Source organism: Miniopterus schreibersii, assembly GCF_964146895.1.
Source record: "Miniopterus schreibersii genome assembly, chromosome: 8".
NCBI classification, from domain to species: domain Eukaryota; kingdom Metazoa; phylum Chordata; class Mammalia; order Chiroptera; family Miniopteridae; genus Miniopterus; species Miniopterus schreibersii.
In genome coordinates this window covers 15,012,760-15,031,921 of record NC_138109.1, presented here as the reverse complement: position 1 = coordinate 15,031,921, position 19,162 = coordinate 15,012,760, and the positions used below count along the sequence as shown (strand labels likewise).

The window sequence follows — 19,162 nt, the reverse complement described above, 5'->3', positions numbered from 1 at the left end:
TTCAAGGCTCTCTCAGCTCCTTACGGTATGTCTCTGCCCCAGTGCCAAGGTGGAGATACCCCAGAACTTTCAACAGCCATTTCCTCACTCAGGCCCTCCTGGGAAGCCCCACCCATGCCCTCATCCCACCCTTCACCCCCCCATCCCTGGGCCCAGAAGTCTTCTCTGACTAATAACATTTCCCACTGAGGGGGCACATGTTCGGAACCAGGCATGTGGCTGAGAGTCTGATATATAGCCCCAGGACTGTCCTAGGAAGCTGAGAGGCAATAGAGAGAGTAATGGCTGAGAGTTCAGCCTGTGGAGCCTACTGCTCTGTGTGAACTGGAGCAAGTTATTTAATAGCTCTGGGCCTCAGTTTTCTCATCTGTAAAGTGGGGGAACAGCAGTGTCCATCTCAGTAGGGTGTGGGGAAGATTCAGAGCAGGTGCATGTGCCCCATCGGCTTCATGCCAGGGCACCCACCCACCCTTCCAGCTGTGCAGCTGCAGCAGAGCCTCTGTACCTCTTCTCCAGGCTTAGCCTCCCTGCAGGGTCTCCAGCTGCTGCTGGAAGTCCACAGGTAGTTCCGGCTATACCTTGGCCTCACAGAGGGCTCACCTGCCTACATATCACACCATCATCCACATGCCAAACAGCCCACCCACTCCTCACACGCACATACTTCAATCAACGCCCACAATCCTCTCAGACAGCCTCCCCTTGAGCCTCCAGCCACATGGATCTACCTCTTGTTACACAGCCTGTCTTCCTCTCTCCTCCAAGCCTTTGCACATGCAGTGTCTCCTGCTTGGTTCACTCTCCTTGGCTTCTCGCTTCTCCAACCAGCACTTAAAAGCTGGCCGGGATAATGCCCATTCTCTGGGGCTGAGGGAGGAAATGCCCCCAACTCCTGCTGGCTTTCCACTCAGCTAAGAAAATTTCTTCATTGGATGTTTTCTTTTTCAAAAGTAATAAATGCCTGTAAGGAACAAAAGGACTATACAGAAGTTTATATAAAGAGTGAGAATTGCTATCCCACTGGTCTCACTCCCCAGAAGTAACTATGGTTCACAGTATTTTCAGACCTTTTCCTGTGAATTTACATTTAGCTTTCTTTAAATGCAAAGTGCTATACATTTTGTTCTGCAACTTTGCCCCTTTCATTGTCATCAGATTTGCCCTATGACTTGTCCACACGATGATAACTTACTTGCCTGCATCCCATCAATGTGCAGTTGGGTCATTTCCACATTGATTATTATAAATCGTGTCATGATAAACAGGCTTGCCCACAGATCTTGGCACACCAGTGGGAGAGTTTGGGGAGGGCAGATTTCCAGAACTGGAACTGCGGGACCTCAGAGCATCCATCTCATGGATCCACCTGGTATGGCAAACTTGGCCTCCCCCTTTCCTGATGCCCCATTGTACCTCAACCCCCCTGACCCCCACAAGCTCTGGGTCTGGCACAGAGGAGGCCCTCAGGGAGGGTTTGATGAATGAATGAATGAATGAATGAATGAATGAATGAATGAACGAATGAGATTCCCCTCCCCTCCCCTATCACCTGAGGTCCCTCTCCAGCTCACACCTCATTCCTCACATCTGGATCATGGCTGCTGCCTCCTTACTGCCTGGGCCACTCATGCAGTTGGCCTATATTAGCAGCTCTTCCCTAGGCCCAGTCAGGGGCTCCCCAAGGGACTTGAGGGTGGGCATGAAGTCATTTTGCTAAGGGTGCCTCTCTCTGGTGGGGGCATGTGGCTTAGGCAAAATCTCTGTGGCTCTGGGCATACAAGTGCCAGAGAGAGCACTGGCCATGTCCCGTCTCTGGGTCTCAGTTTCCCTTCCTTGTTCCTTCATTTAACCAGTATTTATTCCACATCTGCTTTGTGCCGGGCCTATAACCCAGGGCCAATAACAATGATTGTGAGCAGGGCTGTGTAAGGATCAGAGGCGACACACAAGCTGCACCCAGCAGACTTGTGGAGTGCAGTAGGTGCCAATGGTAGCAGCGGTCGTTAACACTGTTGACAGGACTGGGGAAGGATTCCTAGTGATGACATTAGGGCTGGAACTTCAGGGACAGGCGGAGCTTCATAGTAGAGATGAAGAGAGAGAGGCATTCCGGATGGAAGGCTCGGGATGAGCTAAGGTTCAAAGGTGGAGAGTCCCCTGTGAATGCAAAGCTTTGGAGAGATGCTGGGGAGCTCTGGCGGCCAGGTCAGAAGTCAGACTCCATCCTGGGTGAACAGGGCAGGGATAATACCCATTCTTTTGGGACTGAGGGAGGAAATGCCCCCACCTCCTGCTGGCTCCAACTTGCGCGGAGTGTCCATGGGGAGAGGCAATGGACAGAAGCCTTTCTCCACATTTTTCCACCAGCCTGGCCCTTATAATCTGGCATCATCCCCTCTCCAGGGCACCAGCAAGATGGGCCTCCTGCGGACTCCACTCCCTTTGCTCCTGTTGCTCAGGGAGCCTGTGTGCCTGAGGACTGAGGACCGCCCCAGCTGTCAGGGTAGGGTCCTCGGGTGCCCCTCCCCACCAACTCACTCTCATTCCCTCCCTGGGTGTTCACGCAGGCTCACTAGCCTCAAAGAGAGGGTGGGAATTTTATAATCTGGGCTCTGTAAATAGAGGCAAACAGTGTGAAGCCTTGAAAACTCTTGAAGGCAAGTATCCCAACAGCTAGAATCTGGGAGATGGAAAGGGAACTGCAGAGGGGTCTGGGAGAGAGAGACATGCCCACTCCCCCTATGGCTACTTTGTGCCCAACCAGCCCTGCGTCTCCCTGCAGAACCCAGGGAACTGGAAGCCAGCAAAATTGTCGTCCCGCTCAGCTGTCCTGGAACCCCAGGAAGTCCCGGGGAGAAGGGAGCTCCAGGTCCTCAAGGTGAGAGATACCAGGGAGCAGGCAGGGACCTGGGGTAAACTGGGGAGGCTGGCGGTGCAGTAGTAACTGTCTATGCTAAGAGGCCATGACAAAGGGGCAGGAACCTACTGTGTGCCGGGCTCCAGACTGGGCACCCAGCATCCAAAGATCAACTCTATGAGGTAAGTAGAGAGTTTTCCCCATTTTACTGACAGGGAAAGTGAGGCTCCAAGAGGATAAGTCATTTGTCCAAAATTACAGTCAGTGAAGGGTGCAGCTGGTATTGGACTTCTGGCTCCAAGTCCCTGTTGTTTTTGACCCTGGGTATGGAGTGGGACTTACAGCATCTGTCTCTGGGATTTCAGGGCAACCTGGACCACTGGGCAAGATGGGCCCCAAGGGTGAGCCCAGTGAGTGTGTGGGGCCTGGGCCTCTTGTTTCTTTGCCCTGTCCCTCAGCTAGAGAGGGAGAGAGCCCTGCGGGACTGCTGCTCAGCCACTGCCTGTGACTGCCCTCCCGCAGGGGGATGGAAGGCTGAGGAGTGGGCAGGATTAGGAGAAGAGCCTGGGCACTCTCCTCTCTGGTGGTCTGCAGGCATCCCCTCGGGGGTACTCAGACCTTAGAACCAACACCTGGTCTTTCCATGTGGCAGGAGATCCAGCAAACCTGCTCTGGTGCCAGGAGGGTGAGGTAGCCTTCACAGGAGCCAGGAACTTGGAACCAGGCTGTGCTGGGGTGTTAGTGGACCACCAGGCATGGTCCACCTCCAGAGCCCCTTTCAGGGACTTGAAGGAGCAGAGAGGGCTCCTGAGGTCCCACTCTTAGCTTCTTCCATTGCCCATGGGGTGGGGGGTGGGGCATAACTTGGGGGCGCCCTCAGTCCATCTCCCCTTCTTTAGGCCCCAGGAACTGTTAGGAGATGCTGAGCTGGGATGCCACCTTGAGCAGCTGGTACCACCTGTGCCCACCTGAAGACAGAGCCCTTCCAGTTTTTTGTGACACGGACACCCTAGGAGGTGGCTGGCTGGTGAGTGTCAGAAGACTCACAGGCCAGGCCCAGTGGGCACTTCTGCCCCTTGGCCCCTAGGGGGAGTCAGAGCCCACTGGAGCCAAGGCATTTCTTAGAGTAATTCACTGATAAAAGTTTACTCAGCTCCCAGGCCATCTGAAGTCTGAGAAGGCTTCACAGACAAGGTGACATTTGACAGGGCCTTGAAAGCTATGCAGAAATTCTCAAAACAGATGAGGTGCAGAAGAGCATTCCAGGTAGAGGGAAAGACAAACCCAGGGAGGCAGGACAGTACAAGAGGGTTTGTGGGGGGGCATGTGAGTGAGCTGAGAGCAGGTATGAGTGGTCGGCTGAGGAATACTGGTGTGGGTCAAGCATGGATTGAAGGCCTCTGTGAAGGCCAGTTCATGGAGGGCACGGACTGAGGATCATGGAGGTAAATGGGGAGCCATGGGAGAGTTTGAAGCAGGGAATTGCCAGGTCAGATGTATGCTTTAGAAAGATGAGAATGTGGAAGATGCACTGCAGTGCGGGGCAAGAGTGGAGGCAGGGACCCAGGTTAGGAGGGCTTCAGAGGTCCAGACAGGAGAAGATAGTGGGCAGTGGCAACAATGGAAATAGAAGCACTTAGGCTGAAAGATATTTAGGAGGGAAATTCTACAGAGCCTGGGGACTGCTTGGCTTGAAGGGAAGTATGGGTAAGGCAAAGAGTCCAGCTTGGGCCTCTGGAGGTGACCTATCTTGGTTCTTATTGTAGAAAATTAAAGCAAGTTATTTTAAATCTGACCCCCGCAGGACTGACCATTTCCAGAAAGCAGGAACGATTTTTCTATCATTTCAGTCTCCTCCAGGGCTTGTAAGACTTTGGTGTGAAGTTGAGTGTCACTAACTATTTTCCTGACACTAAAGTTAATAAGAGAACATAGAGTTCATCAGTATAGTCACAGGCGAAGCTCACTTGGACGCACACTAGGTCAACAAACCCTCAGTCCAAAGAGGCAGGGAGTGTCTGCCCACACCTCAGAGTGATGCCGGTGGGCTGGCCTTCTCTGCCTCCCTAGGTGCTCCAGAGGCGACAGGATGGTTCTGTGGATTTCTCCCACTCTTGGTCCTGCAAAGCAGGTTTGGGGAGTCAGGAGTCTGAATTCTGGCTGGGGGATGAGACTCTCCAGGGTAAGTTCCCAGCAGGGCCCGGGGAGCCTGAGGGGCATTCCTCTGGCATTCTGGGGTCTGAGGATTCCTCCTCCCTGCCCCCCACCCTCAGGTACCTGGGAGCTGTGACTGGAGCTGGAGGACTTCAACGGCCACCGCACCTTTGCCTACTACGGGTCCTTCTGCCTCCTTGGGGAGGCAGGTCACTACCAGCTGGTGCTGGGCAAGTCTTAGAGGGACTGCAGGTGAGCAATCCTAAGGTGGGGCCCTGGAGTAAGAGGAAAAGGTGAGGGAGGCTGGGTACTTGCCCAGCACTGCCACTGCCTCCATAATGGCCTAGGATAATTCCTTCTCCTCTGTGGGCCTCAGTGTCCTCATCTAAGAAATGGCACTCATGAGCCAAGGTGGTATAGGAATAAAGAATTTGGGCTCTGGAAGCAAACAGATGTGAATTTGAATCCAGCTCTGTCATTTACTAACTATGTGACCTGGGCAAGGCCCTTCCATGTCAGAGCCTCAGCTTCCTGCACTGTAAAGTCAACAAAGAGGCAGGGAGGGAGGCTGTGGCACTGTCTGAGGCTCTGCCAGCATTATCTGCTTTGGAAGAGGAACTAGGGCACGCATTTTTCAGAGAAACAGCAACTGTTGAGGAGAGACTTGAAAGAGGGAAGTAATTATGAGGTGTTGCCTCAGGGGAGCCCCCTTTCCTGTCCAGGCATCTGAGAAGTCCCTCTCAGCTCTCCCTGACAGGGGTGCTCAGGCTGCCGATGGGAGCTAGGAAGAAACAGAGGAGCTGGGGGGAGGCTGGGGATTCTGTGAGGGGACAAGGCAATGGGAGGACCTGGGGGCTTTGGAGCCACAGTCCCGAGTTCAAGTCCCCATGCCCCTGTGACTAGCTGAGTACCCTGCGGCAAATACCCTGGCTTCTTGGTACTGCTGCTTTCTCATGGGGCCTGATAACACCCGCCTCTCAGTTGCTCTGAGGCTCCTGTGGGGTCATCTCTTCAGAGATGCCAGGCATGGTGCCAGCACCAATGTGCCTCCCATTCCCTCCCTGAGCTTTCACAATGGGAAGTCCTTTAGCACCTGTGACGCTGACCATGACACAAGTGAGAACAAGTGTGCAGTGACTGTCCATGGTGCCTGGTGGTACGAAGCCTGCTATCACTCTAATCTCAACAGACGCTATGCGATGTCCCCCACCACTGTCCACAAGTATGGCATGGACTGGTCCTCAGGCCTCGGCATGGGCCACCCTTACCGCAGGGTTTGCATAATGCCTCGTTAGGGCACCCTGGCAATGAGCACCCTTATCTCTCCTGTACAGCTTCCGGATGCTCAGCTACTCCCCACTGCTAACTGCCTCTGTTCTGTTCATATTTAAAAATAAAATAATTTTAACCCTTTTCTGGCTTGCAGGACTCTTCCAGTTACTTGGAAAAACTAAAGAGGGCAGAGTAGGTACCTAGGTTTTAGCTCCATTCAAGGAAGACTTCTTTCAGTCAAGAAGATGGAAGGGTCAGCTTCATAAGTCTGGAGGCAGACAGGCCAAGGCCAGGGGAACATTTAGTGAAGGGCTTGGAATTCAAGCATTCCCTGACAGTGCCCTTGGGCCCTCTGGATCCTGCAAGTGGGTGGCTTTGTGTTAATTGAGCTTTCTCACCTCTCTGTTGCCCATGCCTGTCCTTTCTAGGTTATCTGTTTTCCACCCCAGCCTGTGTTGTAAACCAAATTCTCACCCTTGGCTTCTTCTCACAGGTTCCACCAGGAGCTGGTTTAAACTCAGGGTCAAACCAAGGAATGGGCCACAGGTAGTGAAACAGCAGTTGCTGAGCTAGCATTTATCAAGCACTTAATTTGCCAGAGCCACATTCTAGAAAGTGGCAGAGCAATAAGTAGTTAAGAGTCTGATATCTGCATTCTGATAGGGAGTCCTGGGATTGCATCCTGCTCTGTCACGTGACTGAGTGATCTTGGAAAAAGTACTCAGCCTAAGTCCCCAGTTCCTGATTTCACGATCCACTGAGGTTTACACCAGTCGCTGCCTCACTAATTCACACTAAAAGGGTAGGGATTCTTGGGAATTTGGAGATGGGAAGCTGTTGTAGCTGAAGGGCTGGGGTTCTGGGGTTCTTCTTCAGGTGGGTAAAGGAATGTTTGTGTGGAGACTCTTCTCAGGTTGCGTGGTCACTTTGAGTGGAGGTCAAAAATCAGCAGATTGGTTTCTGGGGAAAGCAACCTCCTGGCAAGAGGGCAAAGGTGGGGGCTCAGGTGCCAGTCCCTATACTAGGGCTGATGGCCTCCTGGCAGGTGGAGGGTAGACTTCCCCCATTCCAGCCACTCCCTGGAGAAAACGCACTCTTCTCCGCGCTCCCGCACACCCGACGCCTCTGGAGACCCATTCATTCAACAGATCGCCGCAGGCAGGGCCTGCGAAGCACACCTCTCCCTTAGCCCCGGCCCCAGAGTGGGCGGCGTGCACAGTGACACAAGTGGCTGTTCCGGAAGTGGCCGGACTCAGAACTTCTAGCTGGAGAGAAGGAAAGGGAGCAGCCGAGTCCGGGGCAGTTAGGGAGCGGTGCTGCCCCCGGGCCGAGGGTGGAGCTTTTAGATCGGCCAGGAAAGGGATGGGCCCAGCCCACGAGTGAGGGCAGGAGAGAGCGACTTTGGACGCTTTCCCGCGGAGTCTGTGCCGCGTACGGGGTCCGACCCATTCCCGGGACCTCCCACGTGACTCTGAGCCGCGGATCACCCGGTGCCCCAGATTCCTGGGACCCAATTCCCGATTTCAGATCCTCAGGACCTTCCAAGTCGGAGCCTGGATTTCGCCCTGGACTCCAGATCCCGAGGAACGGAACCTCCGGCGGGACTTCGCATCTGCAGATCCCGTAGGAGATTCACGGTCTCGAGACCCCTGGATCCGTCGTCCCAGGTTCCTGCCCTGCCCGGGGTGCCCAGAACGCGCGCGACGCCCGAGCGCCCCCGCATGGCGGGGCCGTGCCCGCAGCGCGCGGGCAGCTGCTGGCAGGACCCTCTGGCCGAGGCGCTGAGCCGGGGCCGGTCGATCTCGGCGCCCCTCGGCCGGGGCTGCGCGCGAAGCCGGCCGCTCCGCGTGGTCTACGTGCTGACCCGGGACCCGCAGCCGGAGGGGGAGCCGGAGGGGGCGGCGGAGGCCGAGGCGCTGCCCCTGCGCTGCCTGCGCGAGGCCTGCGCGCAGCTCGCGGGCCCGCGGCCCCGGCCGCAGCTGCGCACCCTGCCCTTCGGGACGCTGGCGCTGGGAGACACGGCGGCGCTCGATTCCTTCTACAACGCGGGTGAGCGCGCTGGGGCGGGGCCGCGCGGGGCGGAGCTTAGGGCTGCGGCGCCGAGGGGCGTGGCTCGGCGGCGCCCGGGAGGGACCCAGGCGGGTGCGAGGTCCAGGGAGGTTTGAGGCGAGCTCAAGCTGAGGGACTCTGGGGGGCCTGACAGCAGTGGAACTTAGGGGTCTGGAGCGCCGCCGGGCTCTGGCTAGGACTTAGCCGATCCAGCCCGGCTCCGGGTTTCGGGGTTGGGACGTAAGCACTCTGGAGTCGGCACCGGGGAGGGAGAGGGGCTAGGATTGGGCCGCGGCTGGGAGCCGGGCAGCGTGCGGTGTCCTAGGACTTGGGTTGGAGAACTCCGCGTCGGGGTGATTTCGCGCGGAGCTCCTGGGAGGTGGGGCTTGGACTCGGAAAGGGGCTCTCCAAGGGAGGCTGGAGTTCAGGGGTCCTAGCATACTACTTCTGAGGGTCGGGCTGGAGCGGCGGAAAGCGGCGCGATGGGACCCAATGGACTGGATTCTGGGCGAGGGAGTTTAGATGGAGAGGGCTCCGCAACCCCGAGACAGTGGGCGGGGCGGGGGCGGGGCGGAGCGGCTGGGGTGGGGCTGGCTGGCGGCTTTTCCCCGGCGGGCCACCTCTTCCTTCCGCCAACCCTAACGCCCGCCTCCGAATACTTATTTGTTTATCCAACAATCCTGGCGCCAGCGCTAGTCCGACGTCCATAAAATAATTGCAAGCTAAAAAATGAAGGCTCACTTGCCCTCGAGGACCCAGACACACAGAGTCATGGATTTACGAGCCACGTATATGTCAATACACAGGTCCTCACAGACCCTGTCAAACACAGAGATCCAGTCACAGTAAGCTACACACACACACACACACACACACACACACACACACACACACACACACAGTGTTGAGGACCCAGACACACACACACACACACACACACACACACACACACACACACACACAGTGTTGAGGACCCAGAGAAGAGGACTTGCGTGTTTGCCCAACTCTTGCTCCTCAAATGGCCTAGAACAGGCTCTGGGCTGGTGCACAGCCTCCTCTCCTCTGTGCCCAGTGCCCACAGGCTCTGAACAGTGGGATGAGGGTCCTAGCCCATTGAGCCCAACTCCTCTCCTGCAACACCACAGATACTAGTTCTGTGTAAGAGCCAAAAGGACCCTAAGAGGGGGAAACTGAGGCCAGGAACAAAATTTGATCCTGCTGGAGTCACCCAGGAAGGCAGGCTGAGCCAGGATGGATCCCAGCCTCCTTCCCCTCCAAGCTGGGCTTCAGGGCTCAGGGTCTCTACCTATGTGCTCGCAGATGTGGTGGTGCTGGAGGTGAGCAGCTCCCTGGCACAGCCTTCCCTGTTCTACCACCTTGGTGTGCGTGAGAGCTTCAGCATGACCAACAATGTGCTTCTCTGCTCCCAGGCTGACATCCCTGACCTGCAGGCCCTTCGGGTAGGTGGCCAGGTGGGTAGTGGAGGCAGGCACGGGGTGGGGGTAGGGCCTACCCAGAACATCAGTATCTGTCTGTTCCTTTCAGGAGGACATTTTTCAGAAGAATTCAGTAAGCAAAATCCACCCCTCACCCCAGCGTGCCCTTTGACTTCCATTATGACCTCTGACCCCCCCACACTACCTTTCCTGGCCTCCTGGTCACCTCTAATCCCCCTAATACCCTTTAACATCTGTGTGACCCTCTGCTCCCTAGTGCCTTCCTCCGTGCAGTGTGCCCCTTCCCTGCTATTCCAGTTCCCATCGCTGCTGACCTCTGACTCCCTCACTGCCTCTCTCGAACTTGGTGTTGATCTCTGACCTCTACGATTCCTGCCTCCCTCCCATCAGGATTGTGTTGGCAGCTATACGCTGATCCCCTATGTGGTGACAGCCACTGGTCGAGTGCTATGTGGTGATGCAGGCCTCCTGAGAGGCCTGGCTGACGGGCTAGTCCAGCCCGGGGTGAACACTGAGGCCCTGCTCACACCTCTGGTGGGCCGGCTTGCTGGTCTGCTGGAGGCGACGCCCACGGACTCTTGGTAAGGGGCTGGGCGAGAAGGGGCACCCCGAGGAGGCTGGAGAGTGCAGTGGCCTGCGCTGAGGGACGGACCCCACCATTCCCACTCCTTCCCTCCCTCTCCTGCTGTGGGCATCAGTGGCTATTTCCGGGAGACCATTCGGCAGGACATCCGGCAGGCCCGGGAGCGGTTCAGGGGGCAGCGGCTGCGGCAGGAGCTGGCTCGCCTGCAGCGGAGACTGGACAGTGTGGAGCTGCTGAGCCCTGACATCATCATGAACCTGCTGCTTTCCTACCGAGATGTGCAGGTGTGCTCAGAGTGGCAGTTGGGGCATAGCATTCGGTGTCAGACAAACCCAAGGTCAGCTCCTGGCTGTGCCGCTCAAATTACCTGACATCTCTGAGCCTGAGTTTGTAATGGGGATGATCATGTCACTGTCTCCCAGGGCATTTGTGAGGTTGGGGCACACAGTGGGTTCTCCATGTAAGGTGTGGTGTCTGCACTACCTGCCAGGCCTGAGGGAGGTGTGCAGAGGATGGTGGGTGGAAAGGTGGGGTGTCAGGGGTGGGAAGGGACCCCCAGCTCAAGGTGTTCCTCAGCTGGGACCAATGGGACCCACCAGAGGCCATCGTGTCAGGGCATGCTGTTCCTTCGCACAGGACTACTCAGCCATCATTGAGCTGGTGGAGACGCTGCAGGCCTTGCCCACCTGTGATGTGGCTGAGCAGCACAACATCTGCTTCCACTATACATTTGCCCTCAACCGGTGAGTGGCAGAGTAGCGCTCAGGTCATAGCCACGCGTCCCTGCTGTGTGAGGTCTTTGCTGTCTGGGATCAGTGCTGTTCAGGGAATTTGCTGACTAAGGTCATGCTGATGTTATGGTCCTGTTGTTCCATTACTGCTGCCCAGGGTGGGGTGAGGTGGTACCCTCGGAGAGGTTACAGCTGTCCAAGGTCACCTCTCTTCAGAGTCATTGCAGCTAGAAATCACTTTCATCTGGGATCACTACCTCTAGAAAGGTCAGTGTTGACCAAAGTCACTGCCATTCTGTATTCATTACTATCAGGTCCCTGGAAGGGTCCCTGCTATTCAGCACGTGGGGATCCCCAGACATAGTGGTACAGGGCCATCAGGCAGGTCCCCAGCCCATCTTCCCCCTACCCTAGGAGAAACAGGCCTGGAGACCAGGAGAAGGCATTAGCTGTGCTGCTGCCACTGGTACAGGGAGAGGGCTCTGTGGCACCTGACCTATACTGCATGTGTGGCCGTGTCTACAAGGACATGTTCTTTAGCTCTGGCTTTCAGGATGCTGGGCACCGGGAGCAAGCATATCACTGGTAAGGGGCACAAGCAAGTGGACAGTGGGCTGAGGTGTGGAGCTGTGGGCATCAGTCCAGCCTTGCATCCCTCTGCTCGACTCACAGGTATCGGAAGGCTTTTGATGTGGAGCCCAGCCTTCACTCAGGCATCAATGCTGCTGTGCTCCTCATTGCTGCTGGGCAGCGCTTTGAGGACTCCAGCGAGCTCCGGCTTATCGGTGAGCCCTAGTCCTGCACCCCTTTCCCCCCAACAGGAGCTCAGGTCAAGGAGAAAGAACGCTGGGCTGGAGTTCATCTCCCTTGGGACCTGTTCTGCCTGAACCCACACCTGAGTCCTTATGCCTGTCCTGGGCCCTCATGAGCCCTTAAGTCTATGACTCTTTGTTCCTAAGCTTACATCTGTGTTCCTTCCACATACACTTGTTCTCAAGCCCTCACCTGTTTATGAGCCACTCCCCCCTGAGATCATGCCACACCTACATTTTCACCCACATCTGTGTTCCTGCCTACATGCATGTTGTGGCCCACAGCTGGGCTCTGCCCACAACTGGAACCACACTCACTAGGGCCCATGCCCCTCACTCCCAGGTATGAAGCTGGGCTGCCTGCTGGCCCGAAAAGGCTGTGTGGAGAAGATGCAATATTACTGGGATGTAGGCTTCTACCTGGGAGCTCAGATCCTTGCTAATGACCCCACTCAGGTGGCACTGGCTGCAGAGCAGCTATACAAGCTCAATGCCCCCATATGGTAAGTGGTCCCCTCTTCAGTCTTGGCCTGACTTGTGCTGTCAGCTCCTGCACCTATGTCCAACTGGCCTGAGCCCTGGGCCAATGACCTGGCTTATTCCAGACCAGTGCCCATGACACCTAATGCCCCCGTTCAGTCTGCTCTCCCTGGCAGTGCTAGCTAGTGCCTGGGCTGAGTTGGAGACAATGCTATGCCTGCAGGTACCTGGTGTCCATGATGGAAACCTTCCTGCTGTATCAGCACTTCAGACCCACACCAGAGCCCCTTGGAGGACCCCCACGCCGTGCTCAATTCTGGCTCCACTTCTTACTACAGTCCTGCCAGCTAATCAAAACAGCCGGTCCCCAAGGGGACCAGTGCTTGGTGAGGCCCGTGGAGGTGGGGGACCTGAGAGAGGGGTAGGCTCCTTCTGACCTGCGCCCCCACACCCCCTTGTCACCTGCAGGTTCTGGTCCTGGAGATGAACCAAGTGCTGCTGCCTGCAAGGCTGGAGGTTCAAGGTATGAACCCAGTGAGAGCAGTGACCCTGAGCCTGCTGGAGCCTGAGACCCAGGTGAAGTCACCACTGAGTGCCCCCCACTCACCACTAAGCATCCCTTCTCCTGAGCCTTTCTTCCATCCTCAGACCTCTCTTACTCCCTGGCACCCTCCTCTGACTCACTTTCTTCTCACAGGACGGTCCCTCCAGCTGGACCTTCTCAGACTCCTCCGTCTGCGGTATCAGGTGAGGGGCAAGGCCTGGGGCAGTGGGGTGGGGTGGGTGGTGCTGCTGGCTGGCCTGGCGCTCACTAGTGTTGTTCATCCCCTCCCAGCACCTCCAAGCGGGATGAGCGCTGCTGCTTCCTCTACTCGCTGCCCCCGGTTCAGGACTTCCAGCTGTGCTTCCCCAGCGTAGGGCACTGCCAGTGGTGCGCAGCCTCTTGGGGTCGGGGTACTGAGGGATGCCCTGGGGGGGGGGGGTGAGGGAAAGGAAGGGATGTGTCCCCTAGATATTCTTGGCATAGTGGGGGACACTTTGCACCCAAGGTACCCCTCAGGTCAGTCTGACCTCCCCCGCCCTCAGGTTCTGCGGCCTGATCCAGGCCTTGGTGACGAATCCAGATTCCAGGTCGCCCGCGGAGGAGGCAGAGGGTGTGGGGGAGGTGCTGGAGGTGAGGAAGGGGGGCTGGGAGCTCGGGGAGGGGAAAGGGCTGAGAACCCTGCCAACCCCCCATCCCATTCCTCCCCGCAGTTTGATTACGAGTACACAGAGACGGGTGAGAGGCTGGTGCTGGGCAAGGGGACCTACGGTGTCGTGTACGCGGGCCGGGACCGGCACACGCGGGTGCGCATCGCCATCAAGGAGATCCCCGAACGAGACAGCAGGTGGGGCGCGCGGGCCGTGGGCCAAGGGCTCTGGGGCTGGTCACGCGGGTGGGACCTTGAGTTGAGAGGGTCTTGTGGGCGAGGCGGTGGGCGGGGAGGGGAGAGCCGATGCCCTACTGGTCCGGCTCAAGCGGACGGGCTCTGGGACGTAAGAGTCCGAGCCCAGTAAGCCCTGGCCCGCGGGCAGAAAGGCTGGGACCTGGTGGGTCGGGCTACGGGCTACGGCCCGAGGGGCCTATGGGCTGGGTGACAAGGTGGGGGAGGTCGGGGAGGGTACTGTGGGCAGAGCAGATCCCGGGGGCTGGGCTGGCTAGGGCTGCAGTCGCCTAGGCATCTCTGCCCAACTCTGGCCTATTCCTCTCCCTACCTGCGCCTAGGTTCTCTCAGCCTCTACACGAAGAGATCGCCCTGCACAAACGCCTGCGCCACAAAAACATCGTGCGCTACCTGGGCTCAGCCAGCCAGGGCGGCTACCTCAAGATCTTCATGGAGGAAGTGCCTGGAGGTACCTGCCCTGCTGGGGTGGGAGTGGGACTGGAGGTGTGGGGCGTGGGGATGGAGCCAGGCTGGGGTGGAGAACCCTGTGGGAAATGAATGCTAGCGTGTGTGGGTGGTGTAGCCCAGAATTAGCTGACGCAGTGCAATTGGGTGATGGAGTCTGGGCCATGGTGTGGGTGTGTGTGAGCAGAGAGCTCTGAGCTGAAGTAAGTGGGTGGCAATGATGACCTTGGATTGCACCTGCCCAGGCAGCCTGTCCTCCTTGCTGCGGTCAGTGTGGGGACCCCTGCAGGACAACGAGAGCACCATCAGTTTCTACACCCGCCAGATCCTGCAGGGACTCAGCTACTTGCATGACAACCGAATTGTGCATCGTGACATCAAGGTAAGCCCTGTAGCTGGCCCACCCTGGCTTGCTGGTAGGGAGGAAGGAGGAGATATGGCCCCAGACAGAGGCTGGCAGTTTAGACTTAGTGGGTTGATCCTTTGCAAAGGGTGGGAGATTCATCAAGCAGGTTCCCTAGAGGAGAGATCAGATATGAAGCCAATCCAGGTGCCAGCTCCCAGGGGCGTTGTGGGATGGCAGGGAGAGGAGGTTGATAGAGGCAGAGTCAGGCAGGATTCCCAGGAGATGGTATCCTGGGATAGGATCCAGTTCTGGTGTCAGGACCACAGCCTAATGTCCACTGAGTGAAATGTCCACTTTACTCAGGGGGACAATGTGCTGATCAACACCTTTAGTGGGCTACTCAAGATCTCTGACTTTGGCACTTCCAAGCGGCTGGCAGGCATCACGCCTTGCACTGAGACCTTCACAGGTAACAGGTGTGGGGTGGTGAGTGGGGATGCTGACCTGGGGCAGAACTCTTGGGGACCTTCCAGGGAATGGTGCTTCTCCTGGGCATGGAGATGGAGTCCTAATGGGGGATAAAACCCAGGGCAGCTGACTGAGACAGGGGTGAGGTAATGGAATCTAGAATTGGAGCTTGGATAGCTGAGGACATTGAGTTTAGTGCCTGAAATGGAACCCCAAAGTGTTGGTGAGGACCAAAGTTGGTGATAGAATTCAGAGTGGATGATATAATCCAGGATATATGATGGAACCTACTGCAGGTGATGGAATCCATGGATGTGATGGAGCCTAAGATGAGTGAGGACACCCACATAGATGTTTGACAACAAGGATAGGTGATGGGAACTGTTTGGATGATAGAGTTCAGGGCAGGTAGAGGTCGCCAAAGGGTGATGGAGCCCCCTGCTGCTCCTTTAGTGATAAAGCCTCTATGAGCATTATTGCTACTGTTCGTGTCCTAGGGACCCTACAATATATGGCCCCAGAAATCATTGACCAGGGCCCACGAGGGTATGGGAAAGCAGCTGACATCTGGTCATTGGGCTGCACTGTAATCGAGATGGCCACAGGTCGCCCACCCTTCCATGAGCTAGGGAGCCCACAGGCTGCCATGTTTCAGGTGAGAACCCTCAGGCCCTGCTCATGAGGTGGGGTGGGGACAGATTGTACCCTAAACACCTCTAAACTTAACCCATGTTTACCCTTCCTGTCCCCTCCCAGGTGGGCATGTACAAAGTACATCCACCAATGCCCAGTTCTCTGTCAGCTGAGGCCCAAGCCTTCCTCCTGCGAACTTTTGAACCAGACCCCCACCTCCGAGCCAGTGCTCAAGCACTGCTGGGGGACCCCTTCCTGCAACCTGGGAAGAGGAGCCGAAGCCCAGGCTCCCCTCAACATGCTCCACGACCCTCAGGTATTGTGCAAGTAGAGACAGTGAACACACTGGGGTGAGGGCAGAGGAGCTGTGGAGCTGACAGGGCTGAAGGGCGGGGGGGGGGGGGGAGGCAGCTGACAGTCTTATCCCTCCCTCAGATGCCCCTTCAGCCAGCCATCTTCCTTCAGCTGATTCGACCACCCAGTCTCAGACATTCCCACGCCCTCAGGCACCCTCTCAACACCCGCCCAGTCCCCCGAAGCGCTGCCTCAGTTATGGGGACACCAGCCAGCTCCGGTGAGAGCCCAGGGTCCTGGGGTGGGTTTACTTTATCTAGTTCTGCCCTTGTACTCCCTACAGAATAAGTCCTCTTTGCAGACCTGGGCATCTTAACCACTTGCAAGGATGGCACTTGGTGCCCACCTCCCAAATACTCTTACTTGTATTTAGTTAGGGTGCCCCCTCAGTGCCAGGTTTCTCTCTTATTCCTGTGAGAGAGGCCTGAAAGTCAAGGACAGAGTCAGGGTCCAAACCCTAGAGTGGAGGCGGCTGGACGGTGCGGCTGCCCGCCCTCCATTGGCTGCTCCCCGTTGCTCCCAGGGTGCCTGAGGAGCCCGGAGCCGAAGATCCTGCATCCCCTGAGGAGAGTTCGGGGTCGAGCCTGCTGCATCAAGAGAGCAAGCGCCGGGCCATGCTGGCCACGGTGCTGAAGCAGGAGCTGCCCACACTGGCAGAGAGTCTGTGCCTGGAACAGGAACAGGTGGGCAGCCCGCCCAGCGCCCCCTGGTGGCAGAGCACCGACAGGATTCCTACTGATGGCCTCCCCCAACCCCAGCCCCATACCAGCCTCTCTCTTGGGTCAAGAGGGAATACCTGTTGATGACCCCTCTCCTCTTTCTCAGGGTCCCCGTCTGGGCAGGAATCTTGTGGAACAGCTACTGTGCTGCCTTGGGGCACATATCCACACTCCCAACCGCCGGCAGCTGGCCCAGGAGCTGCGGACACTGCAAGAGCAGCTGCAGGCCCAGGGCCTTGAGCCTGCACTTCTGCAAGGACCGCTCTTTGCCTTCCCTAATGCAGTAAGGGAGCTTCCTCACAGTTAGGGCTGCCTAAGAAGAGCTCCCTGTGTTTGGGAATGTGCAAGGACTTGATGCTGAAAGATTCCATGTCTTCTCTGTGAAGATAGAGCTGTTAGGGAAGAGCCATCTGCCCAGTCCTTAGCTTGCCAGGCCCTCCCTTGACTCCAAGCCTGTCCACCCACTTGCTTCAGGCAGAAGACTTTCTAGGCCTTTCCAACTCAAGCCCCACCTCTATTTGAGGCTTAGCAGTCTTAGCGGCGCCATCCTCCCTCTCCAGGTGAAGCAGATTCTCCGCCAGCGCCAGATCCGCCCACACTGGATGTTCGTGCTGGACTCGCTTCTCAGCCATGCTGTAGGGGTAGCCCTGGCGGTGCTGAGCCCAGGTAGGCCGGGGAACGGAGCGTCCTGTGGGTGAGGGTGTAGCCCTTGGAGGTGTGATCACTAATGGAGCCGGCAGGGGGTGTGATCACTACCCTTAACCTGGGTGAGGAAGGAGCCGGTGGGGGTGTGACCAAATGGACACCTCCCAGACTGACACTGCCTGGCCAGTGTGCAGAGCTCCCTCTGCCCTCTGCCTGTGTCTGAGGGTCCCAAATGGGCATTTTGCCCAGCCTAAGATCACTCACTCTAATTGGTAGAAGTGGAGAAGGTTGCAATCCCTCCGAGGTCAGAAGAGTCCAGTAAAGAGGAGCCCCAACCCTTGCAGCAGGAGACCCCAGTCCAGCAGAACTTGCTTCCAAGGGAACCCGAGCAGAGCCCCCCACCTTTGATGGTGCAGCTGGGCCTCTTGCAAGCAGAGACTGATAGGTAAGGCCCCTGGGACCCATCCATAGCCTCTGTGTGAGCTTCACCCCCACTCCACCCTCCCTTCTACTAGCCTTCTGCCATCCAACAGGCTTCGAGATGTCCTGGCTGAGAAGGAATGGGAGTGCCAGACTCTGATGCAACAAGCTCTACAGCGGGTCAGTGAGGACAGGACCTGTTCCCTGGCCTCAAAGCCCCCAGGTGAACAGAACTGGCTGGAGAACACTAATGGTGGTGTGAGACACCTTCTGGCAGGAGGTGTCCCTGGATTCACCTGATTTCTCCTTGACAGCTGCTCAAACAGTGGACCAGGACCTGGTGCGGTGGCTACAGGAACTGAACGTGGATTCAGTCACCATTCAGACAGTGAGGGACAGAGTGCTGGCTACCCCTGACCTCTACCAACCAAAGACTCCACCTCTGCCCATCTTTCAGCTCTTCTCACTTTTCCCCTCTGATGCAGAGAATCTCAATCTCAACATTAGAGGAACACTTAGTATACCCCTCCCATTGTGAAGATGAAAAAAATGAGGCCCAGAAAGGGTGGGATCTGCCCCTAGAATGTTGGTAGTAAAACAGAACTAGCCTCTGATTCTCTGGACACAGCTTTCTCTGATTTTAATCTCTCCCTGTTTCTGTGTGCGGGTCTTTGTCCACAACCAGCTGCTGAACCACAGCTTCACCCTCCATGCCCTACTGACCTGTGCCACTAGAGATGACCTCACCTACACCTGCATCAGGTATGTCCTGCACCCTCCAGGATGACCCATGCATATGGGATCATGCTGGTCAGATCCTGACCCCCAGCTACAGGCTTGCCTAGTTTCCTCTCTGGAAACTACAGGGACACCAGGGTCCCTTGGGGACAGAGGGGGCATTAGGCAGACAGTGGGTACCAGAGAGAGCCCAGGGTCTTCCGGCTGAGCCACAGTGAGCTTGCTGCCCCCAGGGGAGGGATGGTGTGCCGCATCTGGAGAGCCATTCTGGCGCAGCGAGCGGGATCCACGGCTGTTACCCCTGGCCCCCAGGAGGCTGAATGAGGGCATCAGAGGCAAGAGGCCAGACCCGAGGATGAGTGAATGGAGAAGACGCGAGCAACTTCTGGCACACCCACCCCAGGGCCCAGGGGCAACTGGAGGAGGCCAGGTGGGTGGGGGGCAGTCCAACCACAGAGATGCCCAAGCTCACCGAGCACCACCAGACAGACTATTAAACAGAACACTTTTGTACCTTTGGGCCTTGGCAATTTCTGTCCGAGGTATTCAGGGGTC

At 57.0% G+C, this 19,162-nt stretch overlaps 2 protein-coding genes across 3 annotated transcripts; both read left to right on the top strand.

Annotated features, from left to right (window-relative positions):
* Positions 1–2,277: 2,277 nt before the first annotated feature.
* Positions 2,278–6,306, top strand: FCN3 (ficolin 3; the record flags this gene model as incomplete). Its single annotated transcript, XM_081144356.1, is given in 10 exon segments — positions 2,278–2,503; positions 2,783–2,878; positions 3,223–3,267; positions 3,510–3,542; positions 3,757–3,770; positions 3,774–3,884; positions 4,928–5,039; positions 5,131–5,144; positions 5,148–5,241; positions 5,993–6,306. Coding segments are annotated over 10 exon segments (1,059 nt in total).
* A 1,465-nt stretch (positions 6,307–7,771) lies between these two features.
* On the top strand, positions 7,772–19,127 carry MAP3K6 (mitogen-activated protein kinase kinase kinase 6; the record flags this gene model as incomplete). Of its 2 annotated transcripts, none has more annotated exons than XM_081144827.1 (29): positions 7,772–8,332; positions 9,653–9,792; positions 9,878–9,901; positions 10,180–10,370; positions 10,488–10,656; positions 11,009–11,115; positions 11,518–11,688; positions 11,776–11,888; positions 12,259–12,418; positions 12,619–12,781; positions 12,864–12,971; positions 13,093–13,142; positions 13,231–13,326; positions 13,482–13,569; positions 13,650–13,783; positions 14,161–14,288; positions 14,530–14,666; positions 14,994–15,099; positions 15,596–15,753; positions 15,855–16,047; positions 16,167–16,305; positions 16,609–16,768; positions 16,911–17,087; positions 17,365–17,470; positions 17,726–17,894; positions 17,983–18,092; positions 18,184–18,257; positions 18,555–18,631; positions 18,841–19,127. In XM_081144827.1, 29 exons carry the CDS (start codon positions 8,005–8,007, stop codon positions 18,929–18,931), a joined length of 3,867 nt encoding a protein of 1,288 aa, XP_081000953.1. In that variant the 3' UTR covers positions 18,932–19,127. The 2 variants fall into 2 exon arrangements, with proteins under 2 accessions (XP_081000953.1, XP_081000952.1); XM_081144826.1 differs by having other exon boundaries at positions 8,005–8,332; positions 16,197–16,305; positions 18,841–19,126.
* Positions 19,128–19,162: the final 35 nt, after the last annotated feature.